The sequence below is a fragment of the Aethina tumida genome, chromosome 6 (genome assembly GCF_024364675.1).
Source record: "Aethina tumida isolate Nest 87 chromosome 6, icAetTumi1.1, whole genome shotgun sequence".
Lineage (NCBI taxonomy): Eukaryota > Metazoa > Arthropoda > Insecta > Coleoptera > Nitidulidae > Aethina > Aethina tumida.
Window position 1 is genome coordinate 950,257 of NC_065440.1, and position 25,878 is coordinate 976,134.

Below are 25,878 nucleotides of genomic sequence, written 5' to 3' on the forward strand. Positions count from 1 at the left end.
GTTGGATATTTTTCCAAAAGCGTATGGAATCTGTTCCTATTCCTGAAACCAATGAGTACAATAACTCTGGTGGTGGATTCAATGGTATTAATTTTACTTTACCATTTGCGCAACACAATCCATTGGCTTCGTTTTTGTTTTTTAATGCTTTACAATGTGAGCAAACCGAGTTCATAGAACCAATAACAACACATTGGTAGTTACTGTAGTCAATTGACACATCGTCACTGAAAGCAGCTCGATTCAAATTTGCGCGATTATTAGTTGAAAGTCGTGCTCGCGCTTCACGTGTTTGTGATATCCTAATTCTTTCATCCTTGGACTTCAACGAGCATTTTAAAAAAAGAATTGGCCAAATTGGTCCAGGCGTTGTTGAGTTATGCGCTTACCAACACATTTTGCGATTCATTTTTATATTATAGATCAACTTTTCCATTTCTGTTTCTATATATACTGTACCCTTCTGCTTTGATTCCTCCGTGGTACCCTTCCTGTACTAATCCTACGTCAACTTTATCATCCCTCAGTTTCTCAACAAAAAGGTCTGTCGCCTCCCTTCCCTTCCCAGCATTTATCATAACAAACTTAATTTTCGTCCCCATACTCAATCCAAATCCTGCCATTCTTTTACCTCCGTAGCAGTGTGTTGCAGTTAAAATCCCTTGCGCCGTGTCCCCTGTACTCTTTACCCTCCCTTTCACAACTACACATCTCATTTCTCTGCTCTCACATTCTTCTCCACCGTGTTTACCTCCACATCTGTAGCATCTTTCTTCCCGTTCCTTCCTACAATGCTTCGCTACGTGGCCGTATCCACAGCATCTGAAGCACACAGTTACCTCTAGATATTCCTCCACTCTAGCCGCATAGTTTCCAAAATATATCCTCCCGTGCCTTGCTGTATGTCTTTCCATCCACTTCCATTATGATCTCTCTCATTAGATTTCGACATGCGTATCTTTTCACGATCTTCGCATGTTCTACTCCAATTTCGATCTGATCTTCTATTTTCTTTATTATCTCTTTATCCTCCATTCCCACGTCTATCGCTGCGACTCTGATCTTAGGTTTTATTTTCTTCTTTTCCTTAATCTCCATATCTCTTTTGTTTTCTTCTATCTCTGATTTTCTGTGCGCTCTCTTCTGTCCAACCCTTAATGACCATCGTATTCTCATTTATTAGTTTTATTTCCTTTGTATCCATTTCGTGTACTTTCATTTCTTTTATTTTTCCCATCATTTCCTCCTTTCCCTTCGCTTTCTTAAAAAGTACCACCGTTTCTAACTTACTTTCTTCCCTTATTTTCTTCAATTTTTCTTCGTTTATCCCTTCAGCTTTTCTTGTGTACGTGCCAGTGCTACTTTGTATACTGCGTTCCTGCTTCTCTGTTTTTCTTTTCATCCCTATTTCTTTTCTTTTCCTTTTCCCTTTCTACTGTATTTTTTACTTGCCATTCCGTCGTTGTTTTCCTGTTTTTTCTGATTTCTTTTCCTTTGCCTTTATTTTGGTTCTTTCTGCATATGTCATATGCTTGCTTGTGCTTTCCGATTCCTTCTTTTCCTTTCTTATTTTCTTCTCTGCTTTTTCCCCTTCTTCCACTACTTTTGCTTCTAGTTTCATCTTTTCTTCCCACCATTGGTTTAGCATTTTAATCAGCTCTCTTTTCCCTTCTTATTTCCCTACCATATACGTCATTACTGTCACCTTTCGTTCTATTTCCCTTACTGTGTTCAAGACTCTGTTCCGCCGTATTAAGTTGTATCTTGTTACTAGATTTCCTAGTAACAGCCCTCTCAATTTCCCTTCCATATCCTGCTATTGCCTCTATAATTTCTTTTATACTTTCATTTTCCTCTTCTTTTTCTTCTTCTATATTTATTTCCTCTCCATTTATATCCTCTCCATTATTTATCGTTTCCGTATTAACCACTTCTATTATTTCCTGTGCGTACCCCGTTTCCCATGCCACATCCCTTTCCCCAGCTTCCTTTTCTATTTCCGTTTCCGAGTTACCTTTCCCGTTCATTTTCGTTTATTTATTTTACCCACACCGTGCACAAAATAATTAAGTTCGTTTTTGTATTCCTATTTCTTAGTCTATTGTCTTACGGTATCCCGTTACTCCGCAATATACTACAAACAATCCACTTATCTACTGACATTAAAACAAATCCACTCAGTTTATGTATTATTAATTGACCTAGCCCACAGTTAATTAATTGTCTTTCCAATTTCAACCGTTTATTTATATACTTCCGCCACTTTTTTTGAGTGTGGAGGGACATGAATACAAGCGCATCTGCACTCACGACCACCCAGCCTTTCGGCCACAAGTCTCTACAACCCTTTCGTACCAACCACCACACAAAGCCTCCTGGCAAGAGAACCCATCTCTGCCAAACCTCGCCCAAAAATCAGCGGGGGGGTTTCCCCAGCCGCACTCTTCCCATCATCACAAACTCCTCATTTCCTCTCTCGAGCCAGGGACGGCGCCTTTTCCCAGACCCGAGACCTCCAGCTCCACTAGACACTACAGTTCCATCACTACCTCTACACCACCTTCACATTTTACCCGCCGCTACTCAGTTCACGGCGGGCATGCCCAAAAGAACTACCTAATGTAGCAATTTCATCCCGACTCACGGACTTTTCCGCCAAATCCAATGTTATTCTCCTCTATTCAAGGTTTTTGCCATTTTCCCCATTCTGGGTTTCAGCAGCCGCCCGAATGGGAGCAGACGACCACTTCAAACCCTTTCTGGGTATTACCAGCTCACAGGCTTCTCCGCCAATTCTGTTATTATTTTCCACTTTCAAGTTTATTTTGTGCCATTTTCCCCGTCTTGGGTTTCAGCAGCCGCCCGAATGGGGACAGACGACCACTTCAAACCTTTTCCGGGTACTCTTAACTCACGGACTTCTCCGCCAGTTCCGATGTTCTTCTCCACTTTCAGGTTTTTTATGCCATTTTCCCCACTTTGGGTTTCAGCAGCCGCCCGGAGGGAAACAGACGACCACTTCAAACCCTTTGTGGGTACTTACTTTTCCACTTTCAGTTTGGCACTCTTGCGAGTGCCGGTTTGAGCCACCTTTAGTTTTCCCCACCGCGTAGCTTCAGCAACCGCCCGGGGAGGTAGACGGCCACTTCAAGCACACGATGGGTACTTAAGCCCCCACACCACGACAAGGTAGCGACTCGGGTGAGGGAGTGTGGAGGGACAGGTGAGTTGTTGGGATTTGCCTTATATGCCGGGTGGGGCCATCGGTCGACGACAGGATTTAGTTGGTTTTATTTAGTTCCACAAGGCCAACATTTCGATGTTGGAACTCGGTGATTCGTTTCGTCAGTTAGACGAGACTATGTTTGTTCTTCTCTTTTTTTTAACATTGACATTAACAATATTAAGATGAACGAACAAATGAACGTCAAAATTAAAACAGACCCCAATCCAATTATTTGGGGATTCCTCTTCTTGTCGATTAGATGTGACTCCGTTTTTTACTACGAACATCATCGCGTACAATGAAGGGTGTACAAAGACTTACGTACGTTAAGTAGTCTGTCGATTACATAGAAAATGACGACGGCGACGGCGATGATTTTGGGAACTCACATTGGAGATTAGGTGAGGCTATATCCATGTTGTTCGTTTTTTTGTTGCATTCATTGCCTGAATCACGGTGACGTACTCTGTTGTGTGAGATCAACGAAAATTATGACTACAACGACAAGAATAACATATACACAAACGAAACCAATTGTATTATTTTGGAGATTCATCTTGTAGGTTAGACAGGATTCCGAGTTTTGTTGTACTCTTTGGCTTCATCCCGATTATATGTGTTTTTCTGGAATAGACTGTCTGACTTCATCATCTTCAGTTTCCATTACCTATAGTTTTATTTTAATATTTAGTTTGAACATCCGATTTAAAGAAACAAAGTTCATTATGTGTACAAATTCAGCAGTATAAAATGCATCATTAGGAAGATCTGACTGATATTGTAAAATAAAATTGATGAGTTGTCTACGAAACTTTCATATCAATATAAGAATTTTTAAAATTAAAATGCTGATTAGTGAGTTTAGGCCACGTCCTAAAATTAATATTGGATTATTTATCTAGAACAAAAGCTTAAATAATATGTTCAGATTTTTCAAGATTACTGTCTAATTGCGAAACATCGAAAATTATATAAATGCGACGATTATTAATTATAAAATATGTTTCAGAAGGGGAACTTTGATAATATAAAGAATTATACTATTAAAACAGATTTATTTTTGCTACCTTGGTCGCAAACAGTATCTCTTACGTTTAAGCTTATTGTTAGAGCATTTGTCAACATTGGCAACGTCTAATGCGCAACCCCCTCCTTTTTACTTACTTTAAGTCAGCTCGAGAGCAACACACAACGTTCAGATGCTCCGAGCAAAATAAACAGAAAAATCACAAACTTGGCAGTTTTATTAGTCCAGCACATACAAAACACTTATATATCCATAATAATTAAGTTTAAATTTCTTATGGGAACTGTACGAGAGATAAGTGTAAGAGAAATAGTATGCCATAATTTTTTTCAAATTAGGCGGCTCTTATCATTTAGTTCACTAGAAAGAGATGTCGAGAGTTTAAAATATAATTTATTAATACCAGAAGTAAATTCAGTTTTGATGAAGAAGACTTTTCAGAGTCAAATGTAGAGAAAAATGAGTGAATGAGAGCAAATATTCTTATAACCAGATTTAGATCAGAACAAAATTAAGATAGAGATTTTCAATATGAATAATCTAAAAGAACACTGAAAGTTTTAAAAATATCAATATTTAATGTAAAGGTTAAGGCTTTCGTGACTTTTATATCTTATTATACATTTGAATATCTTTGTTGTTCACATTCGGTCAGTATATGCCAGGGGCATGCGCAACAACCACTACGGGTGGAAAACTTTCCAACGGTGGTGGTTTGACAGGCGCAAAATAGTGAAGAGGTGGTGGTTCCAGCCTCAAAACCTCCGGGGCCACCTCAGGAACATGTGCAACAGCCACTGCGGCTGCCTCACCATTCACCTCTTCTTCTAGTCTTACGCCTGCCATTTGCGGTATCACAGGAGGAACAGGCGCTTGAATATTGGGTACGATGTCCCCATCATCATATACCGCAATATCCGGGTTTATTACCAATTCTAAGCCATCGACGAGATGGCTTAGACGGCGAAGGAATAAACCTATGTCCTGTTCTTCCAGTAATAGTCTTTGTGCGTTTTCTGCAAAAAAATATTATATTAATATTTTGTGATAAAAGAGATGTGAGTTTATATACCTATCCTCCTATTTAGTCGTGTGTAGCGCGCCCTGGGGGTATTTGACTCTTAGAGGCCCCGCGTCATTCGCACCAAGTCGCTTGCCTTTGCGTTCTCCATGTTTAAAAAATGAGTAACATATACCCAAATGTTAGGATGTTTCCTCCCAATCATCCTAACTAGGGAATTGTGGAATGATTCCACAGAATTATTTGTTCTCATCTCTTCGCCAAATACCGAAACATTTGCCCTAGTCCACTGGCGTCTTAGGTAGGTGACAAATGCGGCAATCAAAATTATCTTGAGGGAGAAGGGGTAGGTACCATTGCCATACGTACCCCTTGTCCAATATTGTTCGGTACATTGAGGTGCCCAACAAACCCCAGTTGCCGACCTCTCAAGTACACTGGCTTGGCATAATGGAACCAACAGCCCACAATCCTCGTCCCCGGATATGTGTCTATAATAGCCAAGCGCAGCGCCCTTTCATAGTCGGTCATAATGCTACCAACAACTATTTCTCTTTCAAACACCTCCTCCTTGAGGTACCTTAGTATGATATTGTATGCTGCCCTATCGCGCTTCTCCATTAAAACATACAGTATCGGGAATATCGTCCTCCGGTACCTCAGGTGAATGATGAACAGTTGGTGGGCCTCCCCAATATGTGGGACAACACTAAAAGTGCCGTCCACGTCCAGATTTACTTCTCCCAATCGTCGAATTTCCTCGACAACAGTGGGAGAGCAAAATACAACCATGGACGCTCCTGGTTGCCCCAGTAGCCCCCAAAATACTGGCCTCCTTTGTGGACCGGCCTCCGTCGCAAATCGGTTAAAACTAAATAACATCCATAGTAATAAATTGGTTTGATTTTTTTATATAATCAAACAATTATTGTTAAAATCAAATTATAAATAAAAATGTTACGAGATATTTTCATGTTCATTAAATTCCTGTCATGAAAAAAAAATTATTTGAATTAGAATTCTCCTAAAGTAAGTTATAAAATAAAAAAATAACAAAATAGGTGACAAAAAATTATTATATTAATATAAGGATACATAATTTTATTAATAGATATAATTATAATAATATATGAATATATTGAATATGAAAAGAAAACGTACCATAAAAAAATTATTTTATATAGATAACTTACCGTTCCATTCGCAAGAACTCTGCAAGTTGTTCTAAAGAGCTAGGGACTGTTGGAACTGTGACAGTCCGTGCCCGATTCATCATTAAATGAATGGCACCAGCGTATCCTCCTAGACGCCTCGCAGCCTCAACGTTCCTTGCCTCCTCCTACAGATAAATGGTGCGAAGTGGCAAAAGCTCTCTTGCGCCACGGTCCCTTAAAATTTGCTTGAATCGCAAATTTTCAATTACCTCCAAATTAGCGACGTGATTATGGGCATTATTAAGTATCAAATCATTCTTAAAAACGTCCCTGGCACTGCACGTCTCCCTCCAACAGTAGAAATACACAAGATTACCCGGAAGAACCTGACGGTAATATGCGTGCCCCGTCTCTCTATGAAAATAGATGGTAGAATTGCTTCTACTCTGAATCACCTCCATAATACGATCCGTTTTAAAAAAAAGCGAACACAACAACACCCAACAAGTTTTCGTGAAGAAATGACCAAATATTCTACGCATGCATATTGCACTCGATTGCATTAGAAAAGATGTGAAACATACGCAACTTAAAATGTTTTTAAGAGCGGCAGTTACTAGAAAAGGAATCGCATTTTGTGCGCTGCCGCCACAAAATCAAATAAACATTCAGTTCGTGCGCAAATTTTTTTGTATGGAACAGGACCGCATTTGAAATCTCATATATAAACGGTCGGTGTCAGATCTGCAGTTAAACCTTAAAGGCTATATTCGCTTACGCCGAGTGTGTTATTGCAACAGATTCGCATCATTAAATTTGACAAATTAAGAATATTGCTTTTTCACGTTATGTATTTTGAATCGAATATTAATGTCTAAAACTTTTTTATAGTTACAGTTCTTATTGTTTAATTCGTATAATATTATATGTTGGTAATTAAGAATTATACACTATCATACGATAGTTTTTACCATATCGTATTCGTATTAAAAGTTAAATGTATAATTAAAGTAAACAGAAAAATTCAAAAATAAGAATATTTTAAACAAAACAAAATATTAATATTAAATGTCTATTTGAACAAAATATATTGTAAAATTTATATAAATAACAACTGAAATGTAACATAATACAAAATAATTCTATAAATAACAACTAAAATGAAACCAGATATATAAATACAAAATTATAAAATATAATTGGTATTGTATTAAAAAGGAGGAATCTTACATTTTAGTGAGGTTGGATGTTGGATTTACTAAATAAAATGTCCCATTAAGATAAGCTATTTTGAATTAAAAAACTACAATCTCATAAGCCATAGATGTTTTGAAAATATTTTGGAATAAGTAATGTTGATTTTTCATTATTGGTTTAGTAATATTTTTTTATATTTTTTATTTTATATTGTTTATTTTTGTTCATCAAGATGTAAATTAATTAATTTAATAAATAATTGAAATATACTGTTTGTTTAAAAGTTTAAATACCACCCAAAAATTCATGTTATAAATATTATGATCAATATTAAAACTAAAATTGAATTCGATCAAATAATTATGAGCAGTTTCTCAAAAATTGAAAAACAAAATAGTAGTTATTAGTGATAATTAGAATTTTAAATTTAATAACAGTTCCCTTGTTCGTGTAAAATATAATTGGCATTATTTCGTTTCATCAGAAATGTTTCGATTCATTTTTACCTTTCGACAGTGCAAGGTAGATTAATTATTTTTAATCAGTTATCATAAACACACGAGTGAGCGGGGAGTACGTGGTGGGCGGCAAACAATGCACCGCAAGCGATTCTGAATTCGAAATGTTACTGCAGATTTGACGCTGACTGTATATATATACCGAATTTACTGGTTGTAAATAAATTATGAAATTTATAATAGTTATGAATTCTTAATATATTTTTATTAATTAAAATTATATATAATTAATACATAATACAGTAATATATATTAAAAATACAACAATATATACAGTTTAAACTTTTTATTTATTTATTTTTTGTCGTATAGTTAATTGTTAACCTATCACATTTTATCATATAAACAAATATAATAAATACGATACACAATAGTAGATTTGATTAATAATTAGTACATAATCAAATATAAATAGAAATTAATCTCGGTTAATTAATGTCACAGATGTATGTATTAGGTTAGGTTAGGTTAGGTTAGGTTAGGTTATATATATATATATATATATATATAAAGTAAAACATTTATTACCATCCTAATAAGAATATTCAAAATAATTTTATATATTTGTAAGGATTAATGGTACAATCCATAAAATAAAGAATATGTTTCTATCCATAATTAAAAAGGTTAAACAAAGAACATAATCCAAAATGTTTCACATTTTTGGATAACAAGTAACAAATATCAGTTAACTTTTTAATTTAATATATCCTGAGTATACGATAATAAGAGTCATATGTTTTAATGTTTGTTGCATCACATATACATGTATTTACAAGCCCGTGTGTATATTCAAATTTTTAAAATAAAATTTTAATGTTCGAATTTAATATGTAGAGATAAATAATTGTACATGTACAGTTTTTTAAAATGAATATTAAAATTTTTAAAGATTTGAAAACTGAAAATATATGGATATAAATAACATATAAACAAGATAACAGAAGAAAATTCTCGAGATATTATTTAATAATACTCTTAATATATAAATAATGAATAAAATTATTCAAAGTAATTATGACTTACTTGGTTACGTTCTGTTATTAATATCATATTTGTTTTAAAATTTTAAAAATAAAACACTTGCCATTGCAAAGACAAATTTATTTTTAAAATTTCACACTTTGTACATATTGTTTCAAAAGTATAATTTTTTTATGTAATTAAATTTTTCAACAATATATTTTGTTAATTTAAATTTCCTTAAGCTAGGTTAGGTTAGATTAGATTAAATTAGGTTAGTATTGGTTGCACAAACAAGGTAGAAAATGATCTAAGTTAATATCTTTGTTATCAAAGAATATTACGACTTTAAAACTGTCAAAGATCAAACATTTATTAATTCATATTCAAAATTTGAAATAGATTGATTGCGTAGTTTTTGAGATTTGCGTTTGTATAGAGAATTTAACACAAGGAGACGCCACTCTTAAAGTTTAAAATTTTATTGATTACAATCACTTTACATTCTATGAAGTAACATGTGTGTTAATAGTTATTAACACACTATAAGCGGGTCGGGTAAAAATACCCGTCTCGAGAACTGTTGATTGTTAGTGAACCGGGTAATTTTTACGTTTTTGAATGTACTTACTTTAAAAGCGGGGTGAGATAATTTTACTCTATTGGTTTACATACGGAACTGAAAGATTTATCTCTTAATTTTTGTTATAATTCAACAACTTAGTTTGGACTATTTTGCTGCCCACCTATAGTGTGTTAATTGATGTAGTTTTTTCATGTATAAGTAAAACATTTATTACAATGCTAATAAGAATACTCAAAATAATTTTGTAAGGTTTAATGGTACAATCCATAAAATAAAGAATATGTTTCTATCCATAATTAAAAAGGTTAAACTGCTCCGATTTTCCGTTAAAAACAAAGAACATAATCCACATTTTTGTATAATTTTAAAACAAACAAATATCAATTAACTTTTTAATTTAATGAATATACGATAATAATAGTCATATATTTTAATTTTATATACGTTTGTTGTATCACATATATTTACAAGCCCGTATGTAATTTTTAATATTATATTTTAATGTTCGAATTTAAAATGTAGAGATAAATAATTGCATATAACAGTTTTTTTAAATGAATATTAATTTTGATTAATTTGATAGATTTGAAAATTGATAATATATGGATATAAATAAGATATAAACAAAATAACAGAAAAATTCACGAGATGAAAAATAAAACACTTGCTATTATAAAGACAAATTTATTTATAAAATTTGACAGTTTGTAGATAATGTTTTAAAAGTATTCAAGTTCAATATTTCTTTATTAAAATTATTATTATTTAATAAACTTCATAAACGGTGTCATCAATTTAACGAAGATTCTTCCTTTGTTGACATAAACAATACTTAATTTTTATTATGTACTCGAAGATGACTATAAGTCCTGTAACAAATGTAAAATCATATACATTCAAATAAATTAATGAATCTAATTAAATTATAAAATAGTTTATCATATCTATTTTAGAAATTTGATTTAAGGTTTTGTCACGCTTTAAGCAACGAAATGAGTAGTTACTAAAGAACGAGGCGTTTGCCTAAATCATTGTCACGAATCAGAATAGTTTTAGTTATATCGTTTAAGTATTTGTCAATCGGGTTTCAGATCGTTCAGATTTATAATCACCGTTATATTACAGTACATTAAATTTATATAAATTTAAACAAATATTTGATAAACAAATGTAATATTTTTTCTATATAAACAATTTTTAATTGAATCGTATAATTATATAGGCATAGTATATTTTTCTAAAATAAACATAACATATAAATTTATTTCAAAAATTTATACAAAATAATTCACACGGTTTCACCTAATCTAGATTTTATCTCATCTAAAATAGAAATTATCGCAGATTTAGAAATACTACGTTAATTTTCATTTAGTAATTCCAGATATTTAGCCATTATTAGCTCCAATATCTCTCTCTAGTGGTTTAAGAATTACTAGTAGATTTTTTAAAAATTCAAAATTCAGACAATTACAATGATTATTTCCAAAACTCAAAATATACATTTCGCCTATTCAAGGTTTTACCCATATTTACATACAGAAGGTTTCGATGTTTAACGAAAACTGAATTAATGTATTGTAAACTTTCTATTTTATATTTGTCAAAAACGTAAATGTAAATAAAATTGAAATACACTACCTGATAAAAATGTTGGTCACTTTCTAACATAATTTGAATTATTATATCATAATACGGCATAATGAATTATCCGAAATTATTTGAAATATTTTTGCATTAGTAATACAAATAAAATCAATCATTTCACATAATTTAAATATTTACTTGTTTGTTTATTTTTTTTGTTCAGCATGATGATCTTGGCGTTTTCTTGTTTATGAATAATTCCTAGTAAAATTTCTCTTCATGAGATTTTTAATTACAAATTGAAGGTTAAAGTAAAAGAGATATATGAAGTAAAAAATTAGAAATAAAAATTAAACTTTTATGTTTATATGTAAATTTTCAGTAATTTTTAGTGGAACATTTTGATATATATATATATATATATATATATATATATATATATATATATATATATATATATATATATATATATATATATATATATTGATATAGATATATTAAAATAAATAAATAAAAATGAAAATCAACAACAAATACATGAGTCGATTTGTAAAACATATTCACCTACTCTTCTTCATTTTAATTAAAATAGTTCAATATTGTGAAAACTTATGATTATTATTTTAATATCACGTTGTAGAATTAATATTTTTAATGCGTTACTGAATTTTGATGCAAATAGCAAAAGTTTTTGTATATTTTCAATACAAAATATTTCTGGATTCATTATTAAAATATATTCGGAAATTCTTCACAGTATATTGGATGTTTTTGGTCGCACGTATCTGTGGTTTCATCACCAATAAAGAATATGTAGTTATTGCCTATTATTTCTTTGTTTTTGTTTTCATTTTTTCATCAAAAACTATATCAATTTATATTTTCCTTACTTTACATTTATATGGTATCGAGATATAGTATAAATCCAAAAATGTTTTAAACCTTCGATTGTTTAACTTCAGAAATGGAGTATTTGCACTAATAAAAGTATTCTACAAATTTGGATATTGAAGCAAACGAGTGGTTTAGAGTAGCGGCCCTTGCCTGCCAAAAGATTGCCGACTTTGGTTTAGAGCAGGCCTTCTTAAACTGTGGGTCCCGACCCCAAACGGGCTCGTGTAGCAAAATTCTGGGGTCGCGAGAGATTTTAATGTCAAATATTTAAATACACATTGTGCAATTTTTAATTTTAGATTTTTGTATGTTTCTAAACGAATTCTAAAACAATATATTTTCATATGTATATGTATAAATATCATAAATCATCAAAAAATATGTATTTTTCTGTCGTTTATATTTATATGGGCTCGCTAGGAAAATAAATAAATGGGGTTGTGAATGAAAAAAGTTTAAGAAGCCCTGGTCTAGAGGGTGTCAGTAAAGTATCGTCAGATTAATTGCGAAGTGTACTCATACGCGCCCGAAGTTCTTGTGTGTTCCCACTCAGAATTTTCGTGCGTAACGTAGAACGGCTCGTTATTTAGGGTTTATTAAACATGTGGATTTTAATCTACTATTGATTAATCATTAGTAATGCAACTTAACCTATATTTAATAATCAAATATTAATAGAAATTAATTTCGACAGTATATATTTAAGGGATTGTAAGCACTACTTTGAATAATCATCTGTTTGACAATAGTGGTCAATGAAAAATGTAACAGTTGTGTGTATTGGGTTATTAATGTGTGATAGACTTCTAATGATAATTTATCACAGGGTTTAATTCTTAATATAACTTTAACATTTACAAAGTCAAAACAGTGGGAAACTTATTTGTAGTACATTAATGTTTATTATTTGCTCGATGTTACATATAACGAACATGTTAATGAAGAATGTAAATTAAAACATGTTTGAGTGGGATTGAAAGTAAAAAGCCATTTGTATTAATGTAATAATATTACTTAAAATTTGTAATTAATATAGTAATTAACAACTGATTGTTAATCAATCCTATTAGTCATTTAATTTAATAAACTAAATAAATCATTATTAGACTAAGTTCACGTAATATCATCTTGCTGGATAATCTGAAATATAAAGATAATTTAACATTGAATAGTTCTTTCTTAAATCATTTTACCTTATATTGGGATACAATTACCAATAATAATAATCTGAAGCATTTATTGTCATCTGCACAACAATTACAGCTTCGTAAAATAAAATATCGTATTGTAAAGACTAAAATATGAATTATAATATATTATATATTTAATGTACATATTATCTCTATTATATGGAGCTGAATAACTTCAAATTAGACTTTTACCATTTTTTTAATATAATTAATTACCTTATTGATACAGATCTTGCTTCATAATTTTACACAAATTTAGCTTTAAACTTAATCCCGTGCCAAATTTCAACAATATGTCTAATTAATTTTAATTCCCTCCAACTAAATGTCTTTTGTCACTGTACGAAGATGGTTGGTGGAGAACCGGAAAAAGGAAGAAAATAATATTTGGGTGCTAAATTTATACGATGAACCAGGAAAGAATGCAAATGAAATAAAAAGCGTTTGGGACAAGGAAGTAAGGAAAATAGTAAAGAGAAAAGGTATAAAAATTATAGCTGGGGATTTTAACGCAAGGAGCCCAAGTTGGGGGGACCAGGTTTATAACGGAAGGGGGAGAAGATTGGAAGAGTGGATTAACGAAAATGGATATCAGATAGCAGAGGATGCAAGTGGGATACCAACCTTTAGAAATGCGATGGGAAGGAGTTGGCCGGATATAGTAATGATTAAGGAGGAGGAAATACAGGATTACAGAGTTTCGGAAGAAGAGACACTTAGTGATCACATGTACTTAGAATGGAAGATAAGATGTGAAAGGGAGGAAAGGGGAAACAGCAAAATTTGGGATATAAAGAGGGCAAATTGGAGAGTGTTTAGAGAAGAAAAAAGAAAATGGAGAGATGATGTGGGTGAGGAAATTGAGGAGAAGGCCAGGAAAATGCAGAAATTCGTAAGGAAGGCATGCAAAAAGGCGATGAGAATGAAAGATAGGAATGGACCGAGTCAGGACTGGTGGAATGAGGAATTGGAAGAAAGCAGAGCGAGAACAAGAAGGAAAAGAAAGGATTACCAGAATGAGAGAATGGAAGAAGAAAAAAGAAACAAGAAAGGAGAATTCTTAAAAGAATTGAGAAATTTCAAGAAAGAAATTAAGAAAGCCAAGATGGCTTTTATAGAGAGGGAACTGGAAGAATTTGGAGGGGACCCATGGGGAAAAGCATACAAATTTATAAGAAGAAAAAAGAAAACATGGACGGAATTTGAAAAAGGACAGGAGGATGAAGATATGAAAAGGATTGAAGAAAGGAAAATAAAAAAGTACTTCCCAGAGGAACAAGGAAAAGAAAAACAAGAAGATAGCGAAGATGAGAGAGAAATTGGGATTGAATTTTCAACAGAGGAAATGAAACAGGTGATAAAAGGAATGAAGAAAGGAAAAGCGGCAGGGGAAGACAGGATACCGAATGAGTGTATAAGGGAAGTACTAGAAGAGAAAGGGGAGGACATGAGGAATCTGTATAATACATGTAGGGAGAAAGGAGTTTTCCCGAAAATGTGGAAAAGGGCGAAGCTGGTGTGGTTGCCGAAAGAGAGCGGAGGAGCCCGGCCAATATCGCTGCTGCCGGCTTTAGGGAGGGTATTGGATAAGCTCATAAACAACAGAATAATGTATGAATTGGAAAAAAATGAGAGCCTGAGCAGAGAGCAGTATGGTTTCAGGGAAGGAAAGAATACAACGGAAGCGGTGGGGAGTTTGGTGGAGTGTATGAAGGAAGAAAGGGAAGATGGAAAGCATATCATGGTGGTCATGCTAGACCTGGAAAATGCTTTCAACATGGCAAAGAGAAGTTTGATAGTAGAGGAATTGAAAAGAGCAAGGGTGAGCAAAGAAATGAGGAGGATGGCAGAAGACTTTTTGAAGGAAAGATGCATAATAGGCACATATGGGGAATACAAAATGGAAAAGAGTTGTCCTCAAGGATCGAGTTTGGGACCAACATTATGGATTGTACTTATGGAAAGTTGGTTTAGAGAGGTGGGAAGGATAGCAGAACAGAGGAATTGTAAGATTCAAGCGTACGCAGACGATCAGATAATAATGATAACGGGTAGAAATATCAGGGAGATTGAAGGAAAGTGGAAGACAATTGAGAGTGCGTGCAACCAATGGGCGGAAGAAAAGGGATTAAAGTATAATCCTGAGAAAACAGAGTGTCTGTGGGTACCAAAAAGACATGAAGGGAGAGGGCCGAGAATAGAGATGGGAGGGAGGAAACTGGAAATGAAAAAAGAAATAAAATATTTGGGCATATGTATCGATGAAAAATTAAACTATGAAGCACACATAAGAAGCATAAAAAACAAGAACGTCGCAACAGCTGGGAAAATTTTCGGAATGGCGAGAAGGAAATGGGGAGAGAAGAGAGAAGTTCTGAAGAAAATTTATGAAAGAGCCATCGTTCCAGTTATACTGTACGGAGCGGAAATATGGGGAGATAAAACAAAGAAAAAGAAGAAAAGAAAGAGTATAAATGGAATAGAAAGGCCGTACTTGAAGGCAATAACAGGAGCGTACAACACGGCTCCCACAGCAGCTCTAAGAGTAATAGCGGGGTGTCCTCCATTAGCAATAAGAGCAAAAATAGCAAATGAAATATGGAATGGGGATTGGAAAAGAGAAAAAAATAGATATAAGAAGGAGGGTGCACCCGGGAACAGTATTCGGACAACAAGAAAGGGGGCAAGAAGAAGGTGTCATAAGATGCTACACGGATGCTTCAGTGCAAGAAAAAAAAGGAGGGATAGGAATGAAGATATTGTGGAATGGAGGAGAGGTAGAAAATATAAGAAGTTATAAAGGTATTCTGGAAGTAGGGGAAATGGAAAAAAGGCATTAAGAGAAGCGGTGGAAGTACTAAAGGACATGATGGAAGAAAGAGAGGGAAATGCTATAATATATACGGACAGAAAAGATTTAATAAGTAAATGCAGGAACACAAGAACTAAAGAAGGACATATAGTGGAAATACAAAGAATAGTAAAAGAAATAGAAAGGAATGGAAGGAGGATAAAAGTAAATTGGTGTAAGAGAAACAGCAGCGAAGGAATGAAGAGAGCGGATGAGTTAGCGAGACAAGGAAGGGAAAGACAAGAGAACGCAGAAACGATTACTGTGAAAAACAAAGAAACATGCAGAAAAGAGAAAGAAGGCAGATGGATTAGGAAATGGAAAGAGGAATGGGACAGGGACAACACAGGCAGACAGCTATATGCCATAAAGCAAGAAGTAGACCTGAAAGGACTGGAGACGGATAGGAAAGTGACCCAGGTGCTCAAATTGGTTCGAGCTATGATTCGATATAGATTAGAGCTCCAAAAATTGGTAACTTAAATTGAATTGAGTAACATTCACAATTGAATGGGATAAAGTACGAGACAACAGAAATGAACATAAATGGAAAGAACAATGTTTATAATTATACATTATACGTACATAACCCGAACAACGGAGATCCTGTAAACAGCTCTTGAAATTGGTTCGAGCTATGATTCGATATAGATTAGAGCTCCAAAAATTGGTAACTTAAATTTAATTGAGTAACATTTACAATTGAATGGTACAAAGTACGAGACAACAGAAATGAGCATAAATGGAAAGAACAATGTTTATAATTATACATTATACGTACACAACCCGAACAACGGAGATCCTGTAAACAGCTCTTGACATTGGTTCGAGCTATGATTCGATATAGATTAGAGCTCCAAAAATTGGTAACTTAAATTTAATTGAGTAACATTTACAATTGAATGGTACAAAGTACGAGACAACAGAAATGAACATAAATGGAAAGAACAATGTTTATAATTATACATTATACGTACATAACCCGAACAACGAAGATCCTGTAAACAGCTCTTGAAATTGGTTCGAGCTATGATTCGATATAGATTAGAGCTCCAAAAATTGGTAACTTAAATTGAATTGAGTAACATTCACAATTGAATGGGATAAAGTACGAGACAACAGAAATGAACATAAATGGAAAGAACAATGTTTATAATTATACATTATACGTACATAACCCGAACAACGGAGATCCTTTAAACAGCTCTTGAAATTGGTTCGAGCTATGATTCGATATAGATTAGAGCTCCAAAAATTGGTAACTTAAATTGAATTGAGTAACATTCACAATTGAATGGGATAAAGTACGAGACAACAGAAATGAACATAAATGGAAAGAACAATGTTTATAATTATACATTATACGTACATAACCCGAACAACGGAGATCCTGTATACAGCTCTTGAGATTGGTTCGAGCTATGATTCGATATAGATTAGAGCTCCAAAAATTGGTAACTTAAATTGAATTGAGTAACATTCACAATTGAATGGGATAAAGTACGAGACAACAGAAATGAACATAAATGGAAAGAACAATGTTTATAATTATACATTATATGTACATAACCCGAACAACGGAGATCCTGTAAACAGCTCTTGAAATTGGTTCGAGCTATGATTCGATATAGATTAGAGCTCCAAAAATTGGTAACTTAAATTTAATTGAGTAACATTCACAATTGAATGGGATAAAGTACGAGACAACAGAAATGAACATAAATGGAAAGAACAATGTTTATAATTATACATTATACGTACATAACCCGAACAACGGAGATCCTTTAAACAGCTCTTGAAATTGGTTAGAGCTATGATTCGATATAGATTAGAGCTCCAAAAATTGGTAACTTAAATTGAATTGAGTAACATTCACAATTGAATGGGATAAAGTACGAGACAACAGAAATGAACATAAATGGAAAGAACAATGTTTATAATTATACATTATACGTACATAACCCAAACAACGGAGATCCTGTATACAGCTCTTGAGATTGGTTCGAGCTATGATTCGATATAGATTAGAGCTCCAAAAATTGGTAACTTAAATTGAATTGAGTAACATTCACAATTGAATGGGATAAAGTACGAGACAACAGAAATGAACATAAATGGAAAGAACAATGTTTATAATTATACATTATATGTACATAACCCGAACAACGGATATCCTGTAAACAGCTCTTGAAATTGGTTCGAGCTATGATTCGATATAGATTAGAGCTCCAAAAATTGGTAACTTAAATTTAATTGAGTAACATTCACAATTGAATGGGATAAAGTACGAGACAACAGAAATGAACATAAATGGAAAGAACAATGTTTATAATTATACATTATACGTACATAACCCGAACAACGGAGATCCTTTAAACAGCTCTTGAAATTGGTTCGAGCTATGATTCGATATAGATTAGAGCTCCAAAAATTGGTAACTTAAATTTAATTGAGTAACATTCACAATTGAATGGGATAAAGTACGAGACAACAGAAATGAACATAAATGGAAAGAACAATGTTTATAATTATACATTATACGTACATAACCCGAACAACGGAGATCCTTTAAACAGCTCTTGAAATTGGTTAGAGCTATGATTCGATATAGATTAGAGCTCCAAATATTGGTAACTTAAATTGAATTGAGTAACATTTACAATTGAATGGTACAAAGTACGAGACAACAGAAATGAACATAAATGGAAAGAACAATGTTTATAATTATATATTATACGTACACAACCCGAACAACGGAGATCCTGTAAACAGCTCTTGAAATTGGTTCGAGATATGATACGATATAGATTAGAGCTCCAAAAATTGGTAACTTAAATTTAATTGAGTAACATTTACAATTGAATGGTACAAAGTACGAGACAACCGAAATGAACATAAATGGAAAGAACAATGTTTTAATTATACATTATACGTACATAACCCGAACAACGGAGATCCTGTAAACAGCTCTTGAAATTGGTTCGAGCTATGATTCGATATAGATTAGAGCTCCAAAAATTGGTAACTTAAATTGAATTGAGTAACATTCACAATTGAATGGTATAAAGTACGAGACAACAGAAATGAACATAAATGGAAAGAACAGTGTTTATAATTATACATTATACATACATAACCCGAACAACGGAGATCCTTTAAACAGCTCTTGAAATTGGTTGGAGCTATGATTCGATATAGATTAGAGCTCCAAAAATTGGTAACTTAAATTGAATTGAGTAACATTCACAATTGAATGGTATAAAGTACTAGACAACAGAAATGAACATAAATGGAAAGAACAATGTTTATAATTATACATTATACATACATAACCCGAACAACGGAGATCCTGTAAACAGCTCTTGAAATTGGTTGGAGCTATGATTCGATATAGATTAGAGCTCCAAAAATTGGTAACTTAAATTGAATTGAGTAACATTCACAATTGAATGGTATAAAGTACTAGACAACAGAAATGAACATAAATGGAAAGAACAATGTTTATAATTATACATTATACGTACATAACCCGAACAACGGAGATCCTGTAAACAGCTCTTGAAATTGGTTCGAGCTATGATTCGATATAGATTAGAGCTCCAAAAATTGGTAACTTAAATTGAATTGAGTAACATTCACAATTGAATGGTATAAAGTACTAGACAACAGAAATGAACATAAATCGAAAGAACAATGTTTATAATTATACATTATACATACTGTCACACCCGTGACTTATTGGGGGTTGGGGAGTAGCTCAGATAAACACCAGTACAGAATAAATACAATTTTACTCATAGCTTATATAGAAAAACACACTACAAATTATCTAACTTACAGTAATAAGTAAGGGACCATCTTCAGGGCTGCCCTTGGGGTTCACTGGTATCCACCGGGCGACTCGTGACCTCTGTTGTAGTTCACACACTTCTGTTCTCTCCCCTGATCTTTGTCGCGCTTTTGTTTATAGTCTGATATTACAAAACATTACAATAGTTTATTGACACCAGTAAAGCATGACCCAGATATACCGCTGAGTCTTGGCAAGTCAGCGGAATGTGTTGGTGCTGACAATGCCAATCAAGACATTATGCGAAAGCAATAATCGCACTAGGGACAATGTTCGTATGTTGATGATTAAGGATTATTTATGTGTCCTATCGTCCCTATGTGACATGTCCCCCCGGCATCCTAAAGTTGGCCCCCAACTTTAAATTTCTATTCTACGTTCACAAGTTCCATATCACGTGATCACAAGATTATAAGTCCTTCCACACTAATTCTTCCTGTGGGTTACCACCTGGCTTCCCGGATTGCGCGGGCAAACAATTGTTCTTCTACACTTTCACACCAAGTCACTCTATCCTGGCCTGTCTCGGTCTGTCCACCTTGATTTGTCCTTTCAACTGGCTGTGGTACTGTGGTGAGTGTATTAGATTAGCTTGGTTCCGCTCCCGTGTTATAGCCATACGATGGTGAACCCTAGGATTAGTGCGGATTGCTAACTAGAACAAAATATTTTTCACGCAGTATGTTGTTTATGATTGACTTTACATTGCTGTTTATTATACACTATTATTAAAACAAAACCTATTTAATTAATTATACTAATACTCTTTACGATCTTTACATTAATTTATATTTATCCGACACGTTCTTTGGTATTAGAACGTACAGAGTATTTAACTCGCGATATTCCATTATTGTTTTCTACTTACTCTTTTCCGTTATCCTCTTCCCCTTCTTTCGGTTTCGCCGTCCATGGGTCGTGGTAGTTTAAAATTCTACTTACATGTATCACCTCTTTTTTGGCATTACTAGCCTCACCTTTCCTAACCTCGTAATCTACTTCTGACACTTTCTTAGTAATATAATAAGGTACAAACCATCTCAGCAGTAGTTTTTCACTTCGACCGACTTTTCTAACCGGTGTGAAAACTTTAACTTTATCTCCGATTGAGAACTCCACATGTCGATGGTCCTTGTCGTACCTCCCTTTGTCAAAGTTCTGTCTCTTCCTAATATTTTCCACCGCTTCACTCCTCACCGCAAGAGCCTTCTCCCTAATTTGTTCCGCATCAGTTGAGTTGCAGGGTTCCATCAGGTTCGCTTCGGTCGGTAGGATTGCTTCTCTGCCATAAACTAACATAAATGGTGAATACCTTGTTGTATCCTGTATCGCTGTGTTATACGCAAATGTCACGTGGGGTAAGTATTCGTCCCAGTCTGTCTGCTGTGTGTTTGTATACATCGACAACATATTCGCTAGGGTTTTATTCAATCTTTCCGTCAGTCCATTACAGTTTGGGTGGTAAGCAGTCGTGTACTGATTGTACGTTCCTAATCTGCTGACTACCTCCCTCACCAGTTCTGACCTAAAATTGGTCCCTCTGTCGCTTAAAAGATATCTTGGCGCTCCGTGTCTGGTTATAATTTTTTCCATTATAAATTTGGCTACGTTCCTTGCTTTACCATCCGGTAGTGCCTGTGTCTCCGCCCATCTTGTGGCGTAATCCGTTGCTACGATTATTACTGTGTTTCCTTTTTTGCTCTTTCGAAATGGTCCCAATATGTCGATCCCTACTCTTACGAATGGTGTTTCCACCGGTATGGGCTGTAAAAGTCCCGCGGGTTTCTTTCCTTCTAGGCCCTTCCTCGCTTGACAGTCTGGACATCCCTTGACGAACTTTTCTACATCTTTGCTTAGGGTTTCCCAGTAGTATCTACTTCTTATTTTATGTAGCGTTTTTGCTACTCCTAGATGTCCTGACAGTGGTTCCGAATGGTGGGAATGCAATATTTCTCCCACTAGGTGTTCCGGGATAACCAACACATTTTCCTGGCCTGTTGACATGGGGTTGATTTTGTATAGTACGTTATCCACTAACCGAAAGTTTTTTGCTCTTTTTGCTGTTCCTATAGGGCTGTTTGACGGGTCCTCTATTGCTGATATGATCTCTTTCAGTCCAACATCCTTCCGTTGCTCTTGTGCCAGGTCCGTAGGCATTAGTAAAAACGTTGGGATGTCGTCGATGTTTTCCTCTGCTTCTTCTGGTGTTAGGACCGGGTTTCTAGATAGGCAATCCGCATCTTAATGTTTAGCGCCACTTTTGTGTACGATGGTGTAATCGTACTCGGAAAGTTTCAGTGACCATCTCGCTAATCTTCCTGTGGGATCCTTCAATGACCTTATCCAACATAGCGCGTGGTGATCACTAACTATCTTTACTGGTCTTCCGTATATCAGATGTCGCAGGTATCCTAGTGCCCATATCGCTGCTAGCCCTTCCAGTTCCGTGATTGTGTAATTCTTTTCCGCCTTGGACAGACTTCTGCTGATGTATGCTATTGGATGTTGGTTCTGATCTTCTCCTTTTTGTAGTAGAACAGCACCTATTCCTAGCTTGCTAGCATCCACATGTAGTTCCGTACCTTCGTTTGGGTTGAAGTGTTGTAGGACTGGTGCAGACAAGAGTTTCTTTTTTAAGGTTTGAAAAGCGTGTTCATGCTCCTCCAACCAGTTGAATTTGCCATCCTTTTTCGTTAACTCGTGTAGCGGTCTTGCGGTCGTGGCGAAGTTATGGATGAATTTTCGATAAAAGTTGCAAAGTCCAAGGAAGCTCTGGATCCCCTTGACATTATTCGGCCTAGGAAACTCTCGTATTGCTTGCAGCTTTGCGGGGTCTGGCAGTATTCCTTCTCTGCTCACTATGTATCCTAATAGTTCCACCTCTTCTTTAGCATAAGAACATTTACTGGGCTTAAGGGTGAGTCCTGCTTTTCTTAGACGCTGAAAAACTTTTTCCAATTTCTGTAGGTGTTCCTCCAATGTTCTACTGAACACTACGATGTCGTCCAGGTATATTAATACGTCCTTCCACTTCATGCCCTCGAATACTTTGTCGGCTAATTGTTGGAATGTTGCCGGTGCGTTGCATAGACCAAAGCTTAGGACATTGAACTCGTACGCACCATGCCCTTGCGCTACGAATGCTGTATACTGCTTTGACTCTTCTTCCAGCTTCACCTGCCAGTAACCACTAAACATGTCCAAGGTAGTAAAATACTGCGCGTCTCCGAGGTATGTGAGTATATCATCGATGACTGGGATTGGGTATGATGATTTTTTGGTGACGTTGTTCAATTTCCTGTAATCCACGCAAAATCTTGTGGAACCGTCTTTCTTCTTTACTAATACTACTGGGCTGGCCCACGGGGAATGGCACGGACGGATTATATTGTGATCCAACATCTCCTTGATTTGTTCGTCTATGATCTGTCTCTCCTTTGGGGATACTCTATATGGGCGACTTTTTATGGGCTCCGAGTTTTCTACTTCTATTCGATGCTTCGTTAAATTTGTCATTCCCATGTGTTTTGTGGCTTTGGAAAACACATCACTGTATGCCGCCAGTAAGTCCTTTAATTTATGTTTGAATTCTCCCTCCTGCAAATGATCCAAGTTGTGATCTTCTGACGTCACCCTGTCGTCCGTGTCCCTGCTGAGCAGTACTATGCCATCCTCGGGTTCTACTTTTCCTCTTGTATGTAAAAAGCCCACTGTCATTCCTTTCAGGATTTTTTCTCGCTGATGTCCTATGCACTCCACGCGTATCCAGTAGTCGCCTCGACGGTGGTGGATCTTATATTTTCTTCGAAGTCGTCTCTTTGTGAAGAATTTATCGTTTTCCTGGAAGTTGTACTTTTTCATATTTACCCTTCTTCTGCCCTCCAGGTTTAGTTTAATGCGTTTCGTCTTGCCAGCCTCCAAGTACATATCCTCCTTAACCGTTACTCTAATACTATGACGGTCTGTATATTGTTTACTTGATTCTTCCTTTGTTTTTGTATCCAGTTTTTCCATTCTCGTAATATCTTCTTCGACGGTCTCTTTTTTCTGTGCTCCTATACACATAGTTAAGCCTAGTGTTCCTATGTTTATAGTACCTTGCTTCAGATTGATGGCGACATTGTTTTCTACCAGGAACTCCATTCCTAAAAGAAGCGGGTATGGCAGCTGTTTAATTACGTTGGCTACACAGGTCATATCTCTTCCTCCAATTTGTATCTTGATTTCTGCTTTTCCTAAAACTGGAATTCTCTTACCGCCTGCTACCAACAATGCTCCTTTTCCGCTACTGTCGAAACTTTTGACTACCTCTTCCGATACCACGTTCCTTTCTGCTCCTGTATCCACGATTGCTGATATTTTTTCATTGTTTATTATGCAAGGTATTGTTAAGATGTTGTATTGTTTCCTGTCGCCACACCCTCTATTTGCGAGGACGACGGAGGGTTCTAGTTTTGTCGTCCGCTTCCATTTGGGTGTTGATTTTCTTTGGTGCGTGTCATAGTTTTCTGGGCACGAGACGGCATAGTGTCCTACCCTGTTGCATCTGAAACAGCGTGATCTTCCATCGATGTTCCGTGTTCTTGGCGTTGGTACATAGTGTCTGTCTTGTAGTCTTGTCTGTTCTTGATTATAACTTCTGCTTGTATGGTACCCTTGCCGCGATGGTCCATATGAGCCCCTTTGGTTGTAACGAGGTGGTGCGTAATGTGGTTCACTGTGATGTTGGCAATGGTTACATCCAAACTGTTGCGGTTCAGTGTTTCCAGTCGGACGGGCTTCTCTTGTTGGTTCGCGTTGTACCACATCGTCTAGCTTGTTGACTATCACTTTAAGTCTTTCCCAGCTCATATCGTCATCCATGATTAGCCTATAGCTGTTGTAGAATTCCCTGGCCATTCCTGTTTCAAAGAATTTCCTGAATTCTTCTACTCTGAACTGTTGGTCGTATTCGGCGAATAGTTCTTGTAGTTCAAAGTAGTAGGATTTAATAGACTGAGTTGGTCCCTGTTTTTTCTCATATAGTTGTCTTTCCTGGGAACGTTTCGACTCGTGGTTGCCATATTCTTTCAAGAAGTCCATCTTTACATCTTCCCATGTTTTATTCTGGTTGTCCTCGTCTATTTTGTACCGTTGGTACCAGTGGTCAGCCGCTCCTTCTAGAAATGTTCCAAAATAAGTCATTTTTAGACTGTTCGTCCACCCATTTGCCGTCGCCGTTCTTTCATAGCTTCTTATGTATACTGTTGCGTTCCCTGTACATGGGTTAAACGTTGGTGGGCAGAGGAATTTTGGTAGCGCCGGGATTTTGTCCGCTTTCATGTTCTCGGCGATTGTTTCGTCCATATTGCTTCTTCTATTTTCTTCTCCTGCTTTTGATAACTCCTTCTGGACTGCTTCCTCCGCTGATTCGTCACAAGTTTCGAGAATCCGCTCCCGCGTTGTTGGAGTATTTACGGTTTCCCTACCAGGTGATCGGGACAACCTTGAACTTTTTTCAAAGGGGTTTTGCGGTACGCCAATTTCCGTGCTGCGAAATTTCTATGAGAACTGTTATTTTCAAAGCTGCTGAGGTGGCTCGGGTTACTTTGTTTGCCATAAAAAAATGTTAAGTACCGACCAGGAAAGGGAGGTTAGCTGTGCGAGTTGGCATTGTTTGTGAAGCGCTGCTGCTCCTGCTGGAACCTAAATTACTATTTTCCCTGTAAGAAAGACAACACAACCACAATTTTCCTACGAGTGTGCCGGCCGGGAACTAATTATGGAGAATTAGCCCTAACCGAAACCTTAGGCGCCTCCACCACATGTCACACC

General features: G+C 35.3%; 1 protein-coding gene across 1 annotated transcript; it reads right to left on the reverse strand.

The window, feature by feature from the left end:
* Nucleotides 1-22,305: 22,305 nt before the first annotated feature.
* Nucleotides 22,306-25,410, reverse strand: LOC126265925 (uncharacterized). The gene has a single exon (XM_049968837.1). It carries the CDS (start codon nucleotides 25,408-25,410, stop codon nucleotides 22,306-22,308), a length of 3,105 nt encoding a protein of 1,034 aa, XP_049824794.1.
* Nucleotides 25,411-25,878: the final 468 nt, after the last annotated feature.

Bases quoted from the DNA above. Each gene is read 5' to 3' on its own strand.
- LOC126265925 (XM_049968837.1), bottom strand. From the start codon at position 25,410: ATGGACGAAACAATCGCCGAGAACATGAAAGCGGACAAAATCCCGGCG.